This window comes from Balaenoptera musculus, chromosome 9 (assembly GCF_009873245.2).
Source record: "Balaenoptera musculus isolate JJ_BM4_2016_0621 chromosome 9, mBalMus1.pri.v3, whole genome shotgun sequence".
Taxonomy (NCBI): domain Eukaryota; kingdom Metazoa; phylum Chordata; class Mammalia; order Artiodactyla; family Balaenopteridae; genus Balaenoptera; species Balaenoptera musculus.
Genome location: NC_045793.1, coordinates 91,788,892 through 91,815,229, shown reverse-complemented (window position 1 = coordinate 91,815,229; position 26,338 = coordinate 91,788,892). Strand labels below are relative to the sequence as shown.

General features: G+C 39.3%; 1 protein-coding gene across 1 annotated transcript in view; it reads left to right on the top strand.

The window, feature by feature from the left end:
- The window catches only part of SLC26A3 (solute carrier family 26 member 3), a 29,622-nt gene extending 9,083 nt beyond the window's left edge, over positions 1 to 20,539 (top strand). The window contains exons 8-20 of the mRNA XM_036863891.1: positions 1,412 to 1,559; positions 1,670 to 1,783; positions 1,889 to 1,966; positions 5,915 to 6,010; positions 7,005 to 7,111; positions 8,403 to 8,472; positions 8,564 to 8,656; positions 9,991 to 10,086; positions 13,934 to 14,167; positions 15,611 to 15,665; positions 18,315 to 18,457; positions 18,606 to 18,671; positions 20,516 to 20,539. Coding sequence (XP_036719786.1) covers positions 1,412 to 1,559; positions 1,670 to 1,783; positions 1,889 to 1,966; positions 5,915 to 6,010; positions 7,005 to 7,111; positions 8,403 to 8,472; positions 8,564 to 8,656; positions 9,991 to 10,086; positions 13,934 to 14,167; positions 15,611 to 15,665; positions 18,315 to 18,457; positions 18,606 to 18,671; positions 20,516 to 20,539 — 1,324 coding nt within the window. The remainder of the gene's footprint in view (positions 1 to 1,411; positions 1,560 to 1,669; positions 1,784 to 1,888; positions 1,967 to 5,914; positions 6,011 to 7,004; positions 7,112 to 8,402; positions 8,473 to 8,563; positions 8,657 to 9,990; positions 10,087 to 13,933; positions 14,168 to 15,610; positions 15,666 to 18,314; positions 18,458 to 18,605; positions 18,672 to 20,515) is intronic.
- The last annotated feature ends 5,799 nt before the right edge of the window (positions 20,540 to 26,338 follow it).

Here is a 26,338-nt window from a genome sequence, read left to right as displayed (position 1 = left end):
TATGGTGATTAGTGGCTAGAACAAAAGAATAATAGCAGGCTTCTGGTTATTTTGGTATAAAATGCAAATTATAATTGTACCACTGGTTTTAGATTATATATAATGTTCCAAGCTAACTTTCTGATTTATGAAAGCTGCAGAATATGAAATAATAGTACTTCTTCAAAATTAGAGCAAAAAATTTATTAACATTCACAAAACATGAATAGCAATTTAAAAAGAGTTGAATGGACCCAATTAACTTACCTCCAGTAAGTTTTAGGTCAGAAACAGATGTTTATAGGAGCTGAGCATTTTAATAAATTGATGTTGAGTTTGGGATATTTGGACTTTATAATACAATTAGTAAATATTATTTAACTGCTCTAAGTTCATGAGGCACAGGCACAGGAGTATCCTCTGTGACTTGAATGTTTCCCTGACACTATCTCACTTTAAATGGAAACCCGCCCTCCATCAGGGCCACAGTTGGCTCTAGAAGTTCTGTGGAGCGCGGGGCAGAGTCTAATGCCCATCTGTTTGCTAAGGGTTTTCCATGAAAGGTTATCATTATCAATGAAGGGAAGAATTTCTTGCTTTCCTTCTCTCAGAATTGTGTTTGCTCAAAGAGCCTTCATCCATGGATAGCTATTGGAGGCATAATGGGTGATACTTTGCAACCCAATGTAACAATACAAGTGGGATCTGAGACATTTTGCACAAAGCTTATATTGATCTAAGTGTACACTATAGTGTGGCTATGCTAGCAAAATCATATCAGATTTATCACTATCACTGGACTAGATTTACACTCATATCAAATACAGGCAGCATTGCTTTTCAACAGTAAGGTAACAGATTCCAAGGTTTTCAGTGGTGCTAAATTCTTGCTAGTCATACTCCAAAGGCACAACTCAGCCTAGATTGCATTCATTCATTCGTTGACTTGCCCAACAATTACTGACCACCTGATATATGCTGTGAAGGACCATTGTTGGTCCTGATCATAGAATAATGAACCAGTTACAGCCCCTGCTCTGGGTCTGGATGGAGAGTTGGGGGAGAGAGGGGCAGGGATGGAAACAGGAGGCATCAAGAACTGGGGAAGCATAGAGAATCTTGCCTAACCCCGACCTTGGGGGTGAGAAGAGACTTTCTGGAGGGAAGGATAGGGACGAGGGGAATGGTTCAGGGAGAGGCATCAGCAAATTAGAAGCTTTCAAGGTGAGAGATGATGGGTGATGAGAAACAAAGAAAGCTTGGTATAGCTGGAGTATAAATTCTGGGAAAATGGTAGTAATTAATCAAGATGTGGAGGAGGGGTAATTGGGACCTCGCTAAGGAATTTGGACTTTTCCTGAGAACAAATGGATACCGTTGAAGGTTTATAAGCAGGTTGGTGACATTCTGACTTGCTTAATTTCAATTTCAGGTTTCAGGCCCCTATCACACCTAATGTGCAGACTTTCCAAGATACCATCGGAGACTGCTTTGGCATTGCCATTGTTGGCTTTGCGGTGGCCTTCTCTGTGGCCAGCGTCTATTCCCTCAAATACGATTATCCCATTGATGGCAATCAGGTAAATATAAACCAACGCCGGGTCTAATTAGGCAACTTTATATACTATTCTGCATGCATAATATCAATGGTGCCGCGTCTAAAGAAGATTCTTCCTTGTTCTCCCATCAGGAGTTAATCGCCTTGGGAGTGGGTAACATATTCGGTGGATCGTTCAGAGGATTTGCAGCAAGTACAGCCCTCTCCAGATCAGGGGTCCAGGAGAGTACAGGAGGCAAAACCCAGGTATTGGAGGATGTTTGCTGTGAGGGTCATCCTTGCATGAGTCACTGGGGATGCGGAGCCTGGGGGGAAGTTGAGTCTGTGATGAGAATGCTCTCATCTTCACAGATCGCTGGCCTTCTCTCTGCTGTCATCGTGCTGATTGTCATCCTAGCCATTGGATTTCTTCTGGAGCCTCTGCAAAAGGTAGCACTCCTCTCTCGGACTGCCATCTCTCTCCTTTGGGTGATGAATCAAGGACCCTGGTTCTTAAACTGAGGAAGCACAAACTAAACTAGGGAAAATGAGTATCTGCAAACTCTCAGGTACTCTTCCTAGCCAATACTCTGTGGGCCAAAACTATTTCTTTTTCTCCTGGCACTATCTTATGAATGTTAGGAATGCAAATATCCAACAACTCTACCCTTGCAACTCATACTCTGCCTTATCAACTCTCCTCTTCAACCGCTATGTTTGTAGCCCCAGATATAATTAATGTTTACATAGGAAGGCATCCTGGCACTGCAGCTTCGATATGGATTGACTAAAGTGAAGATTTTCTTAAAGGTTGAGGTCATCAGGGCCTCTACTGAATTCAGAGAATGGTGCTATCAGCCACACAACCTGCTCTTAGGAATACGCCCTGCAGCTCCCAGAGTTTGGTTTGACTCCAAGACCAAAGCTGTCAGATTGCTGGATGGGAGCAAACAGCTAGACTTTGACCTTGTACCTTCACCTCATGCTCCTCTGTCCATCTCTCCTGAACTGTAATTTTTGAGGGTGTACTTTAATGCTTTGTCCACCGTGGCAGCATCCAGGTTACAAAAATAACAGCGGGCCCTAGAAAATACAGGATCTGTAGGAAACCAGATGATGGTCAATACCTTGTTCTTTGTGGTGTTAATTTGACTTTGAGGCAGTACAGAGGGCACTGGCTCTAGTCCTGTAGATGTACTTCTAAGTGGCTCGGCCGCTTATTATCTGTGTGTTTTGGGCAGATACTTAACCTCTCTGAACCTCAAGTTGCCCATTTGTAAAATAGGGAGGGAAATAGTCCCCACCTCACAGAGTTGTTGCAAAAATTGAATGAAATAATGCACGTGAAATATTTAGCCCAGGGTGTGGCACATGATAAACACTTAATAAATGATAGCCTTTTTTTGGTTAATTTTATTTATTTTTGTCTGTGTTGGGTCTTCGTTGCTGTGCAGGGGCTTTCTCTAGTTGTGGTGAGCAGGGGCTATTCTTCGTTGTGGTGTGTGGGCTTCTCCTTGCATGGGCTTCTTCTTGTGGTGGCTTCTCTTGTTGTGGAGCACGGGATCTAGGCACGTGGGCTTCAGTAGTTGTGGCATATGGGCTCAGTAGTTGTGGCTTGCAGGCTCTAGAGCGCAGGCTCAGTAGTTGTGCCGCACAGGCCTAGTTGCTCCGCAGCATGTGGGATCTTCCCAGACCAGCGATCGTACCCGTGTTCCCCTCATTGGCAGGTGGATTCCTATCCACTGCGCCGCCAGGGAAGTCCCAATGCTAGCGTTTATTGTAAAGATTATTATTGTTGTTGTTATTCTTATTCTACAAACATTCTATTATACCTCTGACTACAAAGGACATAGAGATAGGACACAGCCCACCAAAGTCTGTTGGTTGTTATCTAGGCCTTTTTCCTTGTTGGTTGGTAGCTGGAACATGAGTTTTGTCCAAGGTTTCTGGAGTCCCAGTGCAGTTATCCCGAATGTGGCCAAGCAGAGCACAGTACTCTTTGCTAAAATTATGCGTTCTTCCTATGCTAACCTACTGATTTCCAGAGGAATGGCAATAAGATGGGTCAAAAAGTCACCACCAAAGAAATAATGTGTATAAGAATGTATATCTCAATAAAAATAAATGCACACACAGCTCCCCAACATAGAGAATTCTGCCCTGTGTGCTTCCTCCCATGTGTATCCCTGGGCTCTGCCTCACCCACTTCAATTGGGAGAAACTAAAAAAACAATTGCCATTTAAAATCCTATCTCTTTTGTGAATAAACCACACCAACGACACTGTCCAGGATGCTAATCAAAGGCCCTACTTTGTAAAGGAACCATGTGACAATTCCTTCTTAGACCATTGTGTCTGTAATGTTTTTGTTTCATCTGAATAACTGGTCTGCTTCTTTTTATCACATAAGGACAAAATAACCCTTCATGATAGCTAAGAATGAACATTCCTTGAGCGCTTACTAAGCATCAGCAGAGTTCTAAGCATTTTGTTTACAATTAATCCTTTATATCAATTACAGTATGGATACCTGGTTCCTGGTAAAATGATTCCCCTTTTCCTGTCTATGGCTTCTCAGGGCTCTGTAATCTTTATTTTTCTTTAAAGGGCTCTATTGTGTATGTATTTCACTGTAAATTGTTTCAATGTTTTTTTAATTTTTAAAAAAATTTAAATTGAAGTATAGTTAACTTATAACGTTGTATTAGTTTTAGGTGTACAGCAAAATGATTCGGTTATACATATATATGTTGTTTACCCATTTTCAAGTTGTTTTTCCATGGAATACTGACCAGGTGGTAAATAATGCCTAATGAAAAGAAAAAATATGTCTCTTCTGCAGGTGGTACTTGACATGTTTTATAGTAAAGTCCCCCAAAGCAGCAGGCTTATTGTACAGAGTACTGTGAACCTTTCACACAGCTACCATGGCGGGGGGCAGGGCATCTGCATAGCTACACTACAATATCAAAACCAATACATTCACATCAGTACAGTACTGTTAACCAGATTACAGACTTTATCCAGTTTCCCCCATTTTTTAACTGGTGTGCATTTGTGTGTAATTTCCTTTTTAAAGTCACTTAAGACAATATTTAGTCTTCTAAACAACAACCTCTATTCTCACAGTGAGTAAATGAGCTAGTCAGGCATTAAATTATAAACATAACTTGTGAAAATAAAAAATGTCTAGATCAGTTAAACTATATTTGAGATAGGAAAACACAAACTGTGTTTGGTTTTTCTTTGTACATTTCTTTTATGGTGTGAAAGTAGTCAGTATACAAATTCCATAGTCCATTCAGAATCGAACAGCTGAATTGGGGGCAGGGGTTGGGGGCCTGTTCCTACCATTGTGTTAAAACCCAAATAAGGAAGAGAGCGTGCCATTCAGCATTTTTCACCTTAATTATCATAATTCCTGCAAGACAAATTATCTCATTTTGGCATGCCACGAAACAAATACTTGAGCTTAGCTGACCACCCAGACCCTTCTTCGTGACTCTACCGTTCAGCGGTATCACCATCAGGCCTCTTAAAGGAGGCCGTGTTACTGCCTCTTCCACTCATCAGTTCACCCACTCATTCGCTGAATAATTATGAAGCCCCTCCCACGTGCATTTACCACAGTAGGTTCTGGGGATCTAGCAGGGAACAAGACAGATAAGGTTCACGCTGCCCCAGAGAGTCGGCCTCAAATCTTTGCGAACCTCTCTGTGATCTTCGGCTTCCTCTTACTAAATGACATGATTACTGATCATCATCCAAGGTTTGAATTCTGATTCCAAGACCCCAAGCTCCCCAAGTTTCTTTCTTTTTTTTTTTTTTTAAGATTTTTTTGACGTGAACCATTTTTAAAGTCTTTATTGAATTCGTTACAATATTGCTTATGTTTTACGTTTTGGATTTTTGGCCGCGAGGCATGATCTTATCTCCCCGACCAGGGATGGAACCCGCACCCCCTGCATTGGAAGGCAAAGTCTTAACCACTGGACCACCAGGGAAGTCCCCCCAAGTTTTTTTTTGAAACAAAGAGCAACCCCCTCTCCCTACCTACAGTAAATAGACATACACTAGACCCCCTCTGCTTGGGAAGAATTTCTTTTGGTCATAGGTCTTCAGATCTGCCTTCCTCTGACCCAAGGTACAGGCGAGTAAATGCTATCAGATCATCTATGGCGTGTCCCTGTCACTGTGGTGGGGACAAAATCATGGCTGGGGACAGCTCACAGTCCCGGGGCTGGTGTATCGTGCATGGCATTGCACACCAGAAAAGGGTGTATCCTTTGATAGGCCTTGAGGCCCTTGAAAGGACTCACTTATTTACAACCTTCACCTTTGCTTCTATATGGTTATTGGATTATCTCAAAGTACATCTGCTCTTTATGTTTTTCACAGTCTGTCCTGGCAGCTTTAGCGCTTGGAAACTTGAAAGGAATGCTGATGCAGTTCACAGAAATACGAAGATTGTGGCGAAAGGATAAGTATGACTGTGTAAGTAGAGGCGATGGTATTTGAAAGAGAGCAATCAGAATGACATTTTAATGCTGATGTAAAATGCATATTTATATTGTAAACAAAGTGAAATTTTGTTTCTATCTATCTGTTCAAATAACCTGAGTTTGTTTTATTTGCTATCTTGAAACTACATACTCTAATGATTATTCTCTGGGATTTTAATGTAAAAGGATGAGCTACTTACAAGCAGGAAATGGTCCATGAAACACAAGGAGAGAACTTCTTAGATCTGTTCTAAAAATTCTTGCAGTCACCTCTAACACCACAGAAACTCTCTGAATCGTAGGGTATGCATTGCTTCTGTTCTTCATTACATCATATGTTAGTTTCCAGAGAATCTGTGAAGAAAAATTCTGAACATTCCTTTTGGAAACACTCTATAAAGGCTCCCCTCGCTCTCAACATGCCTTGCTATGAGAAGCCCATGTCCCTAATTATATCAGGGTCAAAGTCTGTGGTGTAAAAAGGCTTGTTAACATAGCCTATGGTACTTAACAAGCATAAAGTAATAAACCACACTTGGTTTAGTTTCACTGCTGATAGATCAGTGTTAGGGATTTTAACACTTTTTTGGCATGCTAGGAGTCTGGTAGAGACAGTAGCCTTTACTTAAATCAGCAGGCCAAAAGTAAGAGATTAGTCCAGGCTCTACCAATTAATTTGCTGATTTTGACAAAGAGCAGCTGGTTCTGGAATTTTCGCTGTGACAGATTCGATCATTTCCTTAACTGGCTCAGGGATGGGATTAGAAATGGATACACTCTCTTGGGATTTTTGAAAAGATTTGCTTGTGTTCCTGCAGCTCAGAACCCGAGCCAGCAGAAATGACCTCAAGGCAGGTCCCTTCTGCTGTGCACTCCCAACTTCTGCTTTGGGCCCTAGAAGTTCATGCTTTCTTATAGCTCTGGACCTAGGACACCGTACTTAAATGAGAGTAAACTGTAGCGTATGTGTTGCCTTCTTTCGACAGCTAATTTGGGTCATGACCTTCATCTTTGCCGTTGTCCTGGGCCTCGGTTTAGGCCTGGCTGCTAGTGTGGCGTTTCAGCTCCTGACTATCGTCTTCAGGACCCAGTTGTAAGTGCTCATTGTGCTCTGCATCCTTGCAGGCTTTGACCTGCCCAGGTCGGAGGAGAAAAGAACCTGTCACTTGTTAAGGGAAAAGCAGTTTAGCTGATAGGTATGCAAATCTATCAAGATTGGCTAAGTCTGGGATTTCCCTGGTGGTCCAGTGGTTAAGACTCCACGTTTCCACTGCAGGGGGCGAGGGTTTATCCCTGGTGGGGACTAAGATCCCACATGCTGTGCGGTGTAGCCAAAAAAAAAAAAAAGAAGAAGAAGAGAAGATGAGCCAATCTGTTCTGCCTCACCCCAAGGCCTGAAGGTGCAAGAACGGCCCAGCCTTAGAGCATCAGCCAGGTCCCGCCAGTTTCTGGTCTGCTCCCTGCTTTGACACCAATTCAAAGAAGTCATAAATCTCTGAGTCTGTTTGCCCAGCTGTAAACTGGTGGTAATTCTATTCTGAGCAGGTTTACTGTCTTTGTCTCAGACTTGTTAAACATGGGCAAGTGTTTCTGAGATCCTCCGTGTCTGGGGGAGTGTTGTTGTTCCTCTGGATGGGTTGTTAGATTGGACTCCCACCTGAAAATCAAGGAGCTGGATTAGAGAACTTCTCAAAGTCCCCTCTCATCCCAAACTGCCACAAAAGCTACTTAGAATTCTTGATTTTTAACAGAATTCCAAACAGAATTCCAGTCCAAACATCTTTGGATTCTTAAATCTTTGCCATGTAATGTCACCACCGTGTGGTCACTCAGCCTATGTTGGATTACATGGCATGACAGAGAAATAAGGCTTGTTGGGATCTAAGGTGTTCTAGAACAGAAGGTGTTATCATAGTTAAGGTTGATCCTGGACTGATGGAACACATTTACATTGAAATGTTCCTGCACTTTTTTATTCACTTATATTTTCATTCATTTCTTGGGGACCCATCAAACACAGAGACAAACTGAGTGGTCATAGGCAAATCATAATACTTCTCCATGTCCTTATCTATACAACAAGGTGACTGTATCTGCCTTATTTCACCCACTAACTGATATTCAGAATCAAAATGGCAAAGCATATGGAAGTGCTTTGTAAACTGGATGTGGTAAATGGGAGGAGAGGCACAGTTCCAGGAGCTGTGGGAGGGTCAGTCAAAGAAGGTGTTTGCCCTCCAGGGCATGATGGCGTGAGGATTCCCCAACCTTTAAAATTTGGAAAAGTGAGCCTGCTTTGGGATGCTAGGAAAACATCGACGTTAGCCTCATAGGCCTAACATATATGCATGAATGATTCACTTGGTGTTGATTTTTCCCTACAGTCCCAAATGCAGCACGCTGGCTAATGTTGGAAGGAGCAACATCTATAAGAATAGAAAAGATTACTCTGAAGTAAGGAAAATTCATTTTTTTCTTTGATTTGCTAAATGATATTAATATAAATCTAATGGGCACCATCTAATATGACTTCTCTGCCTTACAGATGTATGAACCAGACGGCGTGAAGATTTTCAGATGTCCATCTCCTATTTACTTTGCAAACATTAGTTTCTTTAAGCAGAAACTTATCGATGCTGTAAGGTTTGGGGTTATTAATTTTTTTTTAATTCCACTGAATATCTAGGAAAGAAATGCTTGTTCTGTAACAGGAGTGTCATTCATTTCACATATGTTGAGGCTGGGTTGTGTTTGTGTTTTTGTATCCTATGTCCCAGGGCAGGTGGAACTACATTATAAGGGGTCCATTAATATGTTGGGAAATGAGACTCTTTGTATAAGGTCCAATATAGAGACCCTTTTTATTAAATTCTGCTATAAAGTAAAAAGATTTACCACAAGATTTTGGGCCACTGGTTTTTAATAGATGGTCTCCTACAGATTTTCTTTGGGAATCAACTTCAGAAACAACACGAATCTTTAATATTTGACTGCATCATTGAAGAGATTCAGGATAGCAAATGAATACTTATAAGTGAAATGAATAAATATAATATAAATGAATATTTAACACTAAATAACAACTAGTGTCCCTGGTGGACTGGAGAGAAGCTGACAAAGAAGCAGACTTTAAGGTTAAGAAACAAAAGCTCAGCACTCACTCTTTCACATGGCTTCTGGTCCACTCTGTACCTTGCATAGAGCTTCTGCCTTAAACCCTAACGATTTTTACTCATTTGTTATGCATCAAATATCTTTCTACCCAACAATTTTTTTTTTTTTTACAAAAATGGGATCATACTGTCTATCTGGCTTTAGATACTATCCTTTTCACTCATCTTTCCATCTCACTACATTTTTTTGTCAATGATTTTTTTTATTACATAATTTGATACTCCTTACTTATTACTCTGGAGCTAAATATTACCACAATAAGAACACATTTGTTTTGAAAAGGGGAAAAATGAACGTTACCCTCAGATCTAATACTAAAAGTATAAAATAAGATATATAATAGTAGATATTATAAAATATAATCATATAAATTTTAATAGGATAAAAAGTATCTAGAAGCAGGATACTAATTAGATGCCACTCATATTCAACAAATAGAAAAAATAAAATAAAATAAAATTCCCTAAGGGTTGTGTGGGCCAAAACCAAAAACAAAAACTTGAAATAGAATTTAGACCCATTAATGGATACTTTAGGGATAAAACCTGGATGGTACAGAGGTTTTTGAATGTTAACTGCATACAGGCTGAGCACACCATAGGTCTGATACAATGCTCTCAATGATGATGTTTGGACCACTTTTAAATTTTACTTCGAATATCTGCTTTATGTGCCCCAGTCCCTCAACCCATCCCACTTAATTATGCTATATAAGTAGAATTATGTTATTAACTAGAATTATGCTATATAAGTAGCAGAATATTCAGCATTCTTGTAACACAGCAATGGGCTTTTCAGGTTGGCTTTAGTCCACTTCGAATTCTTCACAAGCGCAACAAAGCTTTGAAGAAAATCCGAAAACTGCAGAAGAAAGGCCTGTTGCAAGTGACACAGGTAAGCTTCTTGCCCACATTTCTGCGTATTATAGCTAAAAGCTTAGTAAAATGTAGTTCAAGAGGTTGGTTCCATTCCTTTAAATGAAATGCCGGGTAAACAAGGTACTTTGTGTGTCAATTAGTGTCATGTTTTTAAGGGTCTCCTTAAAATTGTATTCTCCTAAGAAATTTTTTATTCTCCAAATAAAACAGTTTTACAATCCCATCACTTGACCCAAGTTTGAATCTATGCTTCAGAAATTCACTACTTATCCTTGACATACAGTGTTTTGTTTTGTTTTGTTTAACATCTTTATTGGAGTATATTTGCTTTACAATGGTGTGTAAGTTGTTGCTTTATAACAAAGTGAATCAGCTATACGTATACATATATCCCCATATCCTCTTCCCTCTTGCATCTCCCTCCCACCCTCCCTATCCCTCCCCACCCCGCCTAGGTGGACACAAAGCAGCAAGCTGATCTCCCTGTGCTATAGGGCTGCTTCCCACTAGCTATCTATTTTACACTTGGTAGTGTATATATGTCCATGCCACTCTCTCACTTATTCCCAGCTTACCCTTCCCCCTCCCCGTGTCCTCAAGTCCATTCTCTACGTCTGCATCTTTATTCCTGTCCTGCCCCTAGGTTCTTTAGACCTTTTTTTTTTTTTTTAGATTCCATATATATGTGTTAGCATACGGTATTTGTTTTTCTCTTTCTGACTTACTTCACTTTGTATGACAGTCTCTAGGTCCATCCACCTCACTACATATAACTCAATTTTGTTTCTTTTTATGGCTGAATAATATTCCATTGTATATATGTGTCACATCTTCTTTTTTTTTTTTTTCCTTGAACTATTTTTTTTTTTCTTTAAACATCTTTATTGAAGTATAATTGCCTTACAATAGTGTGTTAGCTTCTGCTTTATAACAAAGTGAATCAGTTATACATATACAATAGGTTCCCATTTCTCTTCCCTCTTGCATCTCCCTCCCTCCCACCCTCCCCATCCCACCCCTCTAGGTGGTCACAAAGCACCGAGCTGATCTCCCTGTGCTATGCGGCTGCTTCCCACTAGCTATCTATTTTACATTTGGTAGTGTATATATGTCCATGACACTCTCTTACCCTGTCCCATCTCACCCCACCCCCTCCCCATATCCTCAAGTCCATTCTCTAGTAGGTCTGTGTCTTTATTCCCGTCTTGCCACTAGGTTCTTCATGGCCTTTTTTTTTTTTTTTTTTCCTTAGATTCCGTATATATGTGTTAGTATACTGTATTTGTTTTTCTCTTTCTGACTTACTTCACTCTGTATGACAGACTCTAACTCCATCCATCTCATTACAAATACCTCCATTTCATTTCTTTTTATGGCTGAGTAATATTCCATTGTATATATGTGCCACATCTTCTTTATCCATTCATCTGTCGATGGACATTTAGGTTGCTTCCAGGTCCTGGCTATTGTAAATAGAGCTGCAATGAACATTGTGGTACATGACACTTTTTGACCTATGGTTTTCTCAGGGTATATACCCAGTAGTGGGATTGCTGGGTCGTATGGTAGTTCTATTTGTAGTTTTTTAAGGAACCTCCATACTGTTCTCCATAGTGGCTGTATCAATTTACATTCTCACCAACAGTGCAAGAGGGTTCCCTTTTCTCCACACCCTCTCCACCATTTATTGTTTGTAGATTTTTTGATGATGGCCATTCTGACCAGTGTGAGGTGATACCTCATTGTAGTTTTGATTTGCATTTCTCTAATGATTAGTGATGTTGAGCATCCTTTCATGTGTTTGTTGGCAATCTGTATATCTTCTTTGGAGAAATGTCTATTTAGGTCTTCTGCCCATTTTTGGATTGGGTTGTTTGTTTTTTTGATATTGAGCTGCATGAGCTGCTTGTATATTTTGGAGATTAATCCTTTGTCAGTTGCTTCATTTGCAAATATTTTCTCCCATTCTGAGAGTTGTCTTTTCGTCTTGTTTATGGTTTCCTTTGCTGTGTAAAAGCTTTTAAGTTTCATTAGGTCCCATTTGTTTATTTTTGTTTTTATTTCCATTTCTTTAGGAGGTGGGTCAAAAAGGATCTTGCTGTGATTTATGTCACAGGGTGTTCTGCCTATGTTTTCCTCTAAGAGTTTTATAGTGTCTGGCCTTACATTTAAGTCTTTAATCCATTTTGAGTTTGTTTTTGTGTATGGTGTTAGGGAGTGTTCTAATTTCATTCCTTTACACGTAGCTGTCCAGTTTTCCCAGCACCATTTATTGAAGAGGCTGTCTTTTCTCCATTGTATGTTCTTGCCTCCTTTATCAAAGATAAGGTGACTATATGTTCATGGGTTTATCTCTGGGCTTTCTATCTTGTTCCATTGATCTATATTTCTGTTTTGTGCCAGTATGATACTGTCTTTTTTTTTTTTTTTTTTTTTTTTTTTTGGCTGCGTTGGGTCTTTGTTGCTGCGCGCGGGCTTTTCTCCAGTTGTGGCGAGCAGGGGCTACTCTTCATTGCGGTGTGCGGGCTTCTCATTGTGGTGGCTTCTCTTGTTGCAGAGCACAGGCTCGAGGCACGCAGGCTTCAGTAGTTGCAGCACGTGGGCTTAGTTGCTCTGTGGCATGTGGGATCTTCCCGGACCAGGGCTCGAACCATGTACCCTGCATTGGTAGGCAGATTCTTAACCACTGCGCTACCAGGGAAGCCCAGTACTATACTGTCTTGATTACTGTAGCTTTGTAGTATAGTCTGAAGTCAGGGAGCCTGATTCCTCCAGCTCCAGCTCTTTCTCATGATTGCTTTGGCTATTTGGGGTCTTTTGTGTTTCCATACAAATTGTGAAATTTTTTGTTCTAGTTCTGTGAAAAATGCCATTGGTAGTTTGATAGGGATTGCATTGAATCTGTAGATTGCTTTGGGTAGTAGAGCCATTTTCACAATGTTGATTCTTCCAATCCAAGAACATGGTATATCTCTCCATCTGTTGGTATCATCTTTAATTTCTTTCATCAGTGTCTTATAGTTTTCTGCATACAGGTCTTTTGTCTCCTTAGGTAGGTTTATTCCTAGGTATTTTATTCTTTTTGTTGCAGTGGTAAATGGGAGTGTTTCCTTAATTTCTCTTTCAGATTTTTCATCATTAGTGTATAGGAATGCAAGAGATTTCTGGGCATTAATTTTGTTTCCTGCTACTTCATCAAATTCATTGATTAGCTCTAGTAGTTTTCTGGTAGCATCTTTAGGATTCTCTATGTATAGTATCATGTAACCTGCAAACAGTGACAGTTTTACTTCTTTTCCAATTTGGATTCCTTTTATTTCTTTTTCTTCTCTGATTGCTGTGGCTAAAACTTCCAAAACTATGTTGAATAAGCATGGTGAGAGTGGGCAACCTTGTCTTGTTCCTGATCTTAGTGGAAATGGTTTCAGTTTTTCACCATTGAGAACGATGTTGGCTGTGGGTTTGTCATATATGGCCTTTATTATGTTGAGGTAAGTTCCCTCTATGCCTACTTTCTGGTGGGTTTTTATTATAAATCGGTGTTGAATTTTGTCGAAAGCTTTTTCTGCAACTATTGAGATGATCATATGGTTTTTCTCCTTCAATTTGTTAATATGGTGTATCACATTGATTGATTTGCATATATTGAAGAATCCTTGCATTCCTGGGATAAACCCCACTTGATCACGGTGTATGATCTTTTTAATGTGCTGTCGGATTCTGTTTGCTAGTATTTTGTTGAGTATTTTTGCATCTATGTTCATCAGCGATATTGGCCTGTAGTTTTCTTTTTTTGTGACGTCTTTGCCTACAGTGTTTTTCTTGGTCACAGTTCTTATGCATATTAGTATCCTCTCTTGCAGAAAGGATATATATGTACTGTTGATGGCTTTAAAGATTCTGACGAAGAGCTGGACAATGATAATATAGAAGAACTGGATCAGCCCATCAATACCACAGACCTGCCCTTCCAGATAGACTGGAACGCTGATCTTCCTGTCAACATCGTGGTCCCTAAAATCAACCTCCACAGCCTCATTCTTGACTTTTCAGCAGTGTCATTTCTTGACATTTCTTCAATGAGGGGTCTCAAAACGGTAATTTCTTTTTTCTGAATGGAAACAGCTAATCAGTCACTAAAGGTAAAAAAGGTGTATTTGTGGAAAGATGCTCCTTTAGATAACACATGCTTAAGTAGAAGTACATTTTAATCTTAGAATATTTCATGGAAGGAGTGTTCAGAGAACTCTTTAAAAGTGCATTTCCCATGAGACTGCATATAATTTCTAATGTATGCTTATAGACAACACTGCTCATAATCCTATTAAATTCCAATTCTGCAGTGCCTTCAAATCCTTGCGGGTGTTGTATCTAAATTGTCCTGAAATAGAGAAGGTCTTGGGAAAAAGTGGAATAGTGGGCCTTTTGTTTTTATCCTCATCTGTCATAAGCCAGTGAGATTTCACTTGACTATATAACAATGTGTGGGTTTTTTTAAGTAGATGTGCAAAAGAATAAATGTCACATGTGATTTTAAAACAGAACTTGTAACAATCAGGTTGAAGGCTGTTTGCACAGTTTCGTCAGCATTTCTAAAATAATGAGTTTCTAACAGAAATGCAGAAACAGATATCAAGAGAATTTAAGAATTCCAAGTCCCCCTCTTTTGCTTGTTTTTTTTTTTTTTTTAATAGATATCTGCCTACATAAAAACTGACCTAAGATCTATTAAGTATAGGTGAACTGGATATAAAATTCAAAAATAGGATCAAATTTATTTCCTTCAAACTTATCTTTAAAAGAAAATCTAAACATCACATAACTTTTGAGACTGCTTGCCTTTTCTTTTTCTTTGCTTCTGTCTGTTTATTTTAGCTTTGGAGAAAATACACATAAAGTTTATGTTTTGATCTTGGCAGTATAGCACAAGGGACGGGGACTCTGCCTTAGGTTTCCTTGGTTTCCTTAAGGTCCTAATTCTTACTTCAGCCCAGTAGAGGCTCTAAAAGTGTTTACTGATGATAATAGTGATATTAATGATCGCTAAATTGATCAACAGTACAAGCTACTTTTCTTAACCTTATATGACCTTTCTCATATCACTACTGGCCTTTGTTCTTAGCCTAGAGACCAGGAAAACGGATAAAGATTCATTGGTGCTAGATACCTCCAGGCACTGTGGACAGGAATAATGAACAATGTGTATGGGTCATGGGGTTTTTTAACTTTTATATAGATAGAAAGTTCTAAGTCAAGATCATCCCATAGAAGAAACTTTTAAAATTAAATCAGAGTTCATCTTGTGAGTCAAGGCAGAACATTTTCCCATCATCCTTCCTTAGAGTTCTTTCCTTCGGATTTCTTTCTTTCTGTCATAGAGCCTTGTTATTAACTTTAGTATCTCTATACTATTGTCTCTTTTCAAAATGTAAAAGGCTCTGAAAGCAACATATCACCCTAAGACACAATTATGATAGTTTTCTTTATGATTCTGACAAGTGAAACTGTTCCCTAAGGAAGATCTACTTTCTTTTTAACAGATCTTGCAAGAATTTATCAGGATTCAGGTAGATGTGTATATTGTTGGAACTGATGGTAAGTTGTTTTGTTTTTATATTCTGACAATTTCTTCACTGCTAACTCTCAATCTAGACAGCTTCTCCAAAGAACAGGCACTTTTTATGATCACCAAGAAGGAAATCTAATTTGTAGATTTCCAATAGAAATCTCTAGGGAAACAGCATCTTTATATTTGAGTTGTGTCAATATGTAATTAACTTTACAGTTTGAATCCTAGTTTAACAGGCAGCAAAGGAGTGAATATGTAACCACTGTTTACCCTAAACTTCCTAGAAAAGTAGGCTTGTTTTCTCTTTTCCTCACCTCCCTTGATTCATCGGCCCATAATTACCTGGTTTCTGCTTCACCTCACTGATGAGGTTGCCCTTGCCAAGGTCATCAATGATGTCCAGGTTGTCAAGATCAACCACCCCCATCCCAGCCTCATTCTCTTGGAGCTTACTTTAGCATTGACCCTTTCTTTAGCCTCTGTCTCCCTGACTTCTGCAAGACCATTCTTCTGAGTCCTCTCCCACCACTCTCAGAGCTCCACAGTGTCTGACATTGGTTCCTCTCCACGCCACAGTCTTGCCCAAGGTTCAAACCTAAACCCTATAGTTCTAATTCTATCAACTCTTTCTAAGTCAATCTCTTAGCATGTTTATGACTGCAAGTATGTCTACAGGTTAATGAATCTGCTAACTACACCTTCAGCCCAGACCTTTCTTCTGAGCTGCAGACCCACGTATTCAACCATCTGGATGTCCTCCAAGTACCTAAGATACATGTATTCAAAACTAAATATATTACCTTCCCTCCCCAAACTACTCCTTCTCCTTTTCTATCTTGATCACTGCATCACCACATACCCACCCAGTTGCCCAAAGTAGAAATCTTGGAGCCGTCTTTAGTTTCTCCTCCCCATCCCTCTATATTCAGTGAGTCACCATAAATATTCCCTACTGAATCAGTCTCTTCCTCTCCATTTCTACAGCCTTAATCCAGATCCTTATCATTTCTCATCTAAGTCCTCTGCAAGAACTAATCAGTGTCTTTGTCCATGCCTAGAATATTCTCCCATCCCATTTTCTGACTCATCCCATTAATCTTTCTCATGAAACTTATAGTCTAGTGGGAAAGCCTGATAATAAACAAAAAGATATTTCAGGTAATGATAAGCACTGTGAAGAAAAGAGCAGGGTTAAGAGACATAGAGCCACAGGGGTAGTGCTATATTAGACAGGTGATCAAGGATGTCCAGTAATGCGACATTTGAGCAGCGACTGGAATGAAGTGAGGGAGTCAAACTTGACAGTATCTTGGGGGAAAGCATTTTAGGGAGGGGGAGGACAAGTGAAATTGAGGGAGGCGTGAAATTGGCATCTTTAATTTTTTGCTCTCTACTGGCTCCTATCCATAAAATCTACAGATATACTCTAGTTTCAAGGCTTCCTTATAATTAAAAATATTCTCTTAATCTCAGTAACCCTTTAACCTCTTAAAACAATTTTATTCTTTCTCCATCATCCCAGGTTTTTTAAGATTGTCCTTTCCTGCTGCCTCTGCTGCCTGGCATCCCTCTTGGCCCTTAACTAAGATCATCACCTTCCCTCTCACTGCACACCACCACCCACCTGCATCCTGGGTTCTGGCAACCACAATGCCCTCCTCTCTCCCTCTCCCTCAGACACTGCTAGGTCTTGTCGATGTTGAAAGTTTGCCTCTGAACAGACTTTCCCACCTCCACCCTTTCATACCTTCTCTTCATCCTTCTTTCTCCAGATCCTAGGCATTCTTTTAAACAGTATCTGCTTCATCAAGTTTTCCCAGAATCCTGCCAAGAGGAAACAACCTTTACCCTTCTTTCTCTGAATTTCCATAGCACATGATCTGTGCCTCTCTCATTCATTCTTCAAAAATGTGAGGACCTACCTTGTGCTAGGCATTATTTAAGACCCCAAAAAAACATTAAAGAAAAAAATCAGATTGCTTCCTGCCTTTATGATTCTACAACAATCTCCCTTTCATTAAGATAGTATATAAGTTCTCTACCTTCACTCCAGGACAAGATTCATGTCTAACTTAGCTTTTGATCCTTCATATTACCCAGCCAGAGCTTTGCATATAGTAGACATGATGTAATATTTGGTTATCTGTGCAAACAATGCTGGTTAGTGCCTACAAGAACAGAATTCCTCAAAGATGACTGGAGAGGTAATGTACGGTGCCAAGGAAGATGTTTTCTGATAGCACCCAGCAGCTTTGGGAGAAGGGACTAAAGTAAGTAACTAGTAAATCCAGAACCATGGCACTGGTCCATGAGTATATGTTCTATTTTGGCAGAATCTCAGCTTTTAGTAATAAGCTACATTTGATGCTCCAGTCATTAACGAGGGAGATTAACTCACAAGGCTCCTGCCTAAAAGTTTTTCTCATTTGAACCTTTTCCTTCTTTCTTTTTACATGAACACATTATATGTGTAATTTTCTTAGAAAGGTGTCCTTTAGTTCCAGAAGACATTGTACTAATGGTACACTGGTATTGTACCATTGCAACCCCTAAACACTTAACCAAACATCAGTGAAATGCACATTTGCAAATGGAAGTTCAAATCCCCGACCTCAAGGAGAAACCCATAGCCAAACAATTACTTCTTCCTGTTATTCTTTCTTTCCTCTCTTCAGATGACTTCATTGAGAAGCTTGCACGGTGTGAATTTTTTGATGATGAAGTCAAGGACTCAATATTCTTCTTAACAATCCATGATGCTGTTTTGCATATTTTGATGAAGAAAGATTACAGTACTTCGAAGTTTAATCCCAGTCAGGTACCAGCTTTTTGGCGACTTTCACATTTGTATAACCAACCATCTGTGCTTCTTAAATTTCCCTTTATTTTTCAACATTAAAAAAATATATTCCTAAAAAATATATATATATATATTCCTAATCCATAATTCCATCCTGGTTTTTCAGGAAAAAGAAGCAAAACTTGATTTCACCATAAACACAAATGGAGGATTACGTAATCGGGAATGTCAGGTAAGATTCCTCAGCAGGTTTACCTGTATCTAGACATTAGGACAAAAAACTTTTTAAAATAGTGAGGCCTCTTCCAGCACACTGCAGGAAGTCCAGTACCTGTTTGAGCCTCTGTGCCTCATCCCTACAAAACTGAAGCGATAACAAAAAAAAAAGAAAGAAAACTGAAGCAACGTCAATCTCATAGGGACTTTGGGGGGAAATAAGCTCAGACCAGTACAAAAAAAGGATGGAAAATAGTGATACTCGATCTCTTAGCACAATACTGAGCATAGAGAGAGAGAACGTTTTATGTTTTCAAAGTACTTACAACAACAAAAAAAAAAAAAAAAAAAAAGTACTTACAACAAAGATCTTATTCTGGTCTTGTCAATCCATGAGGCAGGGAAGGAATTACTGTTTCCATCTACAGATGAATTCATGACGGAGCTGAGAAGCTAATGTACACCTCCTGACCCCCAGATGCATGGGAAGCCCCTAGACAGTGCCTAGCCCAGCAATGAAAGTTAGGTTCCTTTACTTGCTTACTTGAAAGAGTTGCCAAATCATCATTTAACTGGATAGTGCCATTTCATTCTAGAATATTCATTTCTAGAATATTCACTACTATAAGGGACTGTCTCTAGTTTGGGAAAAGCAGAACTACAAATCAAAATGGGTGTCTGCTGTAAGGCAAGTATATGGTAGGTGCATTACATTCATGATCTCAATCTTTACAACAATATGCAAAGAAGATATCTTCATTTCACAAATGAGGAAATTAGAAGGGCTCAGAGAGCTTAACTAATTTGCTTAAGGTCACACACCAAAGTGACAACAACAGGATTTGAAGCAAGATCTGTCTGATGTCAAGATCTATGTTCTGCACATTATGTTATACTGGCTGTATCCTTTGGTGAAAAACTAATGGATGTGAGGGTCCTGGGAAAGAATCTAATGATTGTCTTCAAGTACAGGAAGTGGCTGGTGGTATTTCTCTTATTTGAAGAAAGGTCTAAGAAGAATAGCAAAAAGGAATTTAAATTAGAAATGAAGCAATAAGATAAGCCTGGATGATTATTAAGAGTTTTATCAAACAGAAAAAGGTTAGATGAAAAAGCCATTCCAGAAAATTAGACCTGGTGGGGGAGAGGAGAGCCATGATTCTGTTTCCCAGGGCTGTTTTCCAGAAAACCCCACATCTAGCACCTTGCCTGAGGCCCCCATAAACAGAGCCTTACCAGAAACCCTCTGCCCAGTTGTTGGATTCAGAATTGTCACCAAGTTTTAAAGGATCAAGTATAGGAACAGAATTTAATGTTTGGTTGGACTGATGTCCAATCAAAGCTTTAGAACCAACTGTCAAACAGAATGTAGTCAATACCATCCTGTACCTGTTTCCCTATATTTTAAAAAAAGAAACATTTAACACGACCTCTTTGCATTACTTAGAGGAAGATAAATCAGCAGTCGTGGTTAGGCCACCAGTGGTGATTCGTGTAAAAGCTGAGTGTCCCTGACCAGCACACATAGCCTCTTGGAGTTTGTATGGTCCCTGTAACAAATGTGAAGAAATATATTACTACAACACATTATATTGTTATTTTGGTTAAGTTAAATTAGGCCTTTGAAAGTACACCTCTATTACAACATGGCATCACATGGTTCTACGTTAACCAAGTAGTCGTGAAAGGTATTTGATCATTAAAACTGAAGACAAAAAACTTGTTGGTGACTCTGGTAAGTTCTAGCTCCCAATTTAATCAGATTGACCACATTTACTCTTTTTAAATACAAGATATGATTATTAAGAGGGATAGAACTTAACAAGTCTTTTAAAGCAAGAACTTTCTGTCTTCTTCCAGGTACCCACTGAAACAAAATTCTAATCAAAATATAATTCAGAGGGATCCTCATCTGACTGTCACATAAAGAACAACTTTATACCCAGAAAGTTATTGATAAGTTCATACATTGTATGAAGAATATTTTTGTTTGAAAGAAATTATGTTTCAAACTTTGGAACGAGATTGTTCTAGCATGGTATATTTTTCACATATCTAGTAGGCAATTATGTAAATACTCTTAATTTTATACCTTGTAGATTTATCAAAGGAAAATTATTTTGTTTGTACATATTTTTATAGCACTGACAGATTTCCATCCAAGTCACTACCTTTGCGCATATTTTGCAGTGCATTTGCACCACTGCTTTGAATCTTGTAATTTGTATAGCTCATACTAATATATATCCATTTTAAAAAATCAATTGTATAGTGGGTGTGTCTTGCTTTGTTAAATTTCTTGTTAGCATTCTGAAACATGCTTGCTGTGGGTCCTCTTTATAGTGATCTGACTGGAAACCTGCTATATGAGAATCTTCTAAACCCCCTGCACTGAGACTTCTTTGCCCAGATTTTATGATTACTATAGCTTTTTAAAGCACTCAACCTCCTATCCAGATTTAGATACAATCCTTCTAATGCCCTATCTGTAACTATAACTAGTTTTTGACTCTTTCTTCACTGCTGGTCATTATTTGTAACTCACAGGGTAACAGCTCTAGAGCTCAATTCAGCTGGAGAATGAGATTCAGCATGTTTCTCTTTTTTGCTGGAACTGTTCTTGGTGCAAATTTGTATTTATTTTATGTAATAGAAATTAAACATCATCACCAACAGAAAAAGATTCAGTGGCCTCTGTTCAACATCAAACCACTTTGTCAATGGGAAAAGTTGCCTCAATTCTTTTAGATCTCACCTCTGAATGTTTATTGTCAAAGTACCCTTCTATCCTTTGTTAATGTCTTTACTGAGAGGGCTTGTCTACTGGACTTAAAACCAATTACAGAAAAATAAAACAAAAGGCTTATTTGCATAGCTACTCTTAATTAAAAACTAGAATGTCAGCACTCTTTATAGCAACGTAGCTTAAACTTTTTGAGTCATGGACACCTTAGAGAGCCTCATGTACCCTATGGACTTTGGGAAAAAAATACACATACACATATACCTTTGTATATGATGCCCTATGAATCTCAGGTTAAGAGTTCTTCCTTTACAGAGGGCAGGGAGTAGAAATTGAAAGCATGAGCCTATTTAGTTGGTCATTTGGCTTGGGGATGGGGCAAAAGCCTTACATAGAATTGTCACTTATGTCTGCATCTTCCCAAGCAAAGGTGCCCTCTACCCTCTTCTTGCCAACCAAAATGTCATAGAGCAGGAAGAAGCACTCCAATTACCGTGCCCCCATCACAATCCATTCAACCTTAACATCTTGAGTGAGGTTCACTTATCCTCATCCTTAAATGTTTTTTTTCTGAGGCCTCTAAGGTGGATATGCTTTGGGTAAGGGGTATGCATGGGGCTGGGCCTCTATTTGCCTGCCTCAGAGCAAATATCAGAAATTGACCAGGGCAAAGACTCTGATCCCTGATTTAGGAAGAGGCCAAGAGATTGCGTTGGAAGATAAAAATAAAACTTATGGGACTTCCTGGTGGCGCAGTGGTTAAGAAACTGTGTCTGCAGGGGACACAGGTTCGAGCCCTGGTCTGGGAAGATCCCACATGCCGCGGAGCAACTGGGCCCGTGAGCCACAATTACTGAGCCTGAGCGTCTGGAGCCTGTGCTCTGCAACAAGAAAGTCCGCGACAGTGAGAGGCCCGCGCACCGCGATGAAGAGTGGCCCCCGCTTGCCACAACTAGAGAAAGCCCTCGCACAGAAACGAAGACCCAACACAGCCATAAATAAATAAATAAATAAATAAATAAATAAATAAATAAATAAATAAAAATAAATAAGAGAGTTCTCTGTTCTGCACTCCCCAAAAGTGGAAAAAAAAAAAAAAAGAAACCGCCTGCCAATGCAGGGGACATGGGTTCAAGCCCTGCTCCGGGAAGATCCCACATGCCACGGATCAACTAAGCCTGTGCGCCACAACTACTGAGGCTGCGCTCTAGAGCCCGCGAGCCACAATTACTGAGCCCGTGTGCCACAACTACTGAAGCCAGCGTGCCCAGAGTCCATGCTCCACAACAAGAGAAGCCACCGCAATGAGAAGCCCGCGCACCGCAAAGAAGAGTGGCCCCCGCTCACTGTAACTGGAGAAAGCCCGCGTGCAGCAACGAAGACCCAACGCAGCCAAAAATAAATAAATAAATTCATATAAAAAAAAAAAACTTACAAAAAATAAAACTTAACACAAATCAGAGCGAGACTGAAGGGGAGAAGATATCCAGTGATGAACTGGGAGACAGAACCACTTGTGAAGAAACATACATTATTGAAATTAAGACAGGTTGGAACTCATACATACATGTTGAGTAGTTTATCTTCAAAATCATTTTCTAATGCTAATTTATGCATTTGATACATATTCTTGTTTAAACACAGTAACTTACCAGTTAGAAATGTAAATGAAATGTTTTAAATGCAAGCTGGACCATACACTGCATAAACAAGAGCAGAGAGAGGAATATTTCATATTTGTCTGCCATCTTCATCTGGACAACTACATGTTAAAACTGATCTACTGATCTTCTCCCCCTAATCTGTTCTACTAGCACCTTTCCACCTCAGTTAATGCCAACTCCAGCCTTCCAGCTGCTCAGGCTGAAAATTTTGTTAGGAAATTCTATTGACTCTACCTTTTAAATATGTCTAGTATCAACTCATTTAACTCTCAAAATAGCCCCCCTAAGATAGGTACTATGTTTATCCTCATTTTTTAGAAAAGCAAAATAAATCAAGGCTCAAAGAGGGTAAGTAATTAGTCTAAGTTATATATACCTGCTAGTTCTATAGGTAGTAGAACCAGAATTCAGTCTAGATGGTCTGACTCCAGAGCCCAGGCTCTTAATCATTAGGAAATACTACCTCTTCAAAGAAATAAAAACCTATCTAAAAACTGATCTAGCACAAGGCAGGACTAAACTCAGGAACAATATAGGTGCATTCTGCAGATTTGTTCCAAAGTCACTTATTTAGCATTGCACAATTAAATATACCCAGAAAAGCTATTAGGAAATATATTATTAATTTCAGAATCAAATAAATTATTTCTCTCATTATGGTTGTATATCTGTATACTTTTGTAATACATTTTTTAGTGTTTTTCCCCACCCTGGCCACTATACTTTGAAAAAGAACATAATAAAATCTTTTGAGGAAAATTCAGGGGTTAATATCAAGAACAATTCCTGGGTAAGTTAGAAATGTAAGCTCCTAATTAGCAGGGATCATATCTAGTTGGTTCATCATTATATACCCATGTCCATCATACATAAGTGCTTAATTTACATACATAAATTTTTATTATATGTATATATATCTCCATCCTTCCACAAGTCACCCACTTCTTTTTTTTTTTTTTAATTTATTTATTTATTTATGGCTGTGTTGGGTCTTCATTTCTGTGCGGGGGCTTTCTCTAGTTGCGGCAAGCGGGAGCCACTCTTCATTGCGGTGCGCGGGCCTCTCACTGTCGCGGCCTCTCTTGTTGCGGAGCACAGGCTCCAGATGCGCAGGCTCAGTAATTGTGGCTCACGGGCCTAGTTGCTCTGCGGCATGTGGGATCTTCCCAGACCAGGGCTCGAACCCGTGTCCCCTGCATTGGCAGGCAGATTCTCAACCACTGCGCCACCAGGGAAGCCCCACCCACTTCTTTTTTTAAATATTTATTTATTATTTATTTATTTATGCAGGCATGCATGCATGCCACACTGGGTTTTAGTTGTGGCACCCAGGATCTTCGTTGCAGCATGCAGGCTACTTAGTCACAGCGTGTGGGCTTTAGTTGCGGCATGCGGACTCTTAGTTGTGGCACGCGAACTCTTAGTTGCGGCATGCATGTGGGTTCTAGTTCTCCAACCGGGGATCGAACCTGGGCCCCCTGCATTGGGAGCGTGGAGTCTTACCCACTGGACCACCAGGAAAGTCCCTCACCCACTTCTTGATACTTATGTCACCACCATCATCTCTTGTGAAAATGATTAAAACAGCCTTCTGACTGGCCTTCCAATCTCTGCTTCCCTCATCTGTTCTCAACACACAGCCAGAATAATCCTTTTAAAAGAACCAGATCATTCCACTCCTTTGCTCAGAACCCCACAATGGTTTTCCATGTCGGAGTAAGGTCAAAATCTTTACAATGGCCTAGGAAGCCTGTGATCTCCCCATTCCCGCTGTCATTACCTCTCTGACCTCCTCTTACTACTCACTCATTCCATTCCAATCTCCTTGCTATTTCTCAAATACGCCAGGTGCAACCCCCTCTTTAAGGCCTTCACAGACTGTGTCCTCTGCTTGGAAAGTTCTTCCCCACATAATATACGTGGCTAACTGTCACCTACTTCAAATCTTTGCTCAAATGTCATCTTTTCAATGAATTCTACCCAGACTGCTCTATTTAAAACTGCAAACCTACCAACACCCCATTATCCTTACTTTCCCTTTATTCTCTAGGATTTTATCACACTTCTAACATGTTACATAACTTAACGAAATTTATGGTCATGTCTCTAAAGACTTGTGCATCCAAAGTGATTAGAATGGTGCCTAGCCAGATATCATATTGCTTATATGCAGAATCTAAAAAAAATTAATACAAATGAACTTATTTACATAACAGAAACAGACTCACAGAGAACGAACTTTTGGTTACCAGGGAGGAAGGGTGGGGGGAAGGACAGATTGGGAGTTTGGGACTGACACGTACACACTGCTGTATTTAAAATAGATAACCAACAAGGACCTACTGTATAGCACAGGGAACTCCGCTCAACATTCTGTAATAACCTAAATGGGAAAAGAATTTGAAAATGAATAGATATATGTATAACTGAATCACTTTGCTGTACATCCGAAACTAACACAACATTGTTAATCAACGATACTCCAATATAAAATAAAAAAAATTTTTAAATGGCATGTAGCATATAAATGTTTATATTTCACATGGTAGGTGCTCAGTACCTATTTGAGTATAGGCCATGAAATACTACATTTACCATGGATTAGGGTGCTTAACCAGAGGATGGAGCCTATTACTTAGTTGTCAGCTCTGCAACTAAAACAAGTCACACACCAAAGTTATAACATGAGTTATCTCTGGAAGGGAAATGTTAATTGTGGTAGTGGTCAAGGGGATCTTTATTTGTAATATGACATATTTCTCCCAAAAGACTTACTGCTTGTATAATTGAAATGAGTGCAAATTTTAAAACAAAAAAATTAAAGATTTTGAAAGTAACACATAGTAAAGGGAGCAAGATTTTTCAATCTGAAGGAAGACAAAGGGAGAACAATTTTAAACGTAGATTAATAGGAAATGGGCTTAAATACAACATGAAAGTTGGTGCTAACAACTACTTGGAATAGCAATGAGACATTCTCAGGACATAGATTAACATTTCAAAATGGTAGATTTTTAAAAAGACATGGTTCCACCCAAGTGTTAGAGCTAAACCCATGACCCACCATTGTTCATTTAAATCCTGTGATTCTGTAATGCCTAAAAATTCAAATTCTAAGGGAGATGAGAAAATTAAAGTTTGATACTAAAATGTTGCTTTAAAAATTCTGCCTTAATACTTTTTCCCTCAAAGATGGAAAACTGAAGGGGCATGAATCAAAACAAAAAATGTTTGAAAATTCAAATGTTTTTATTAGTATCATTACCAAGTATTTTA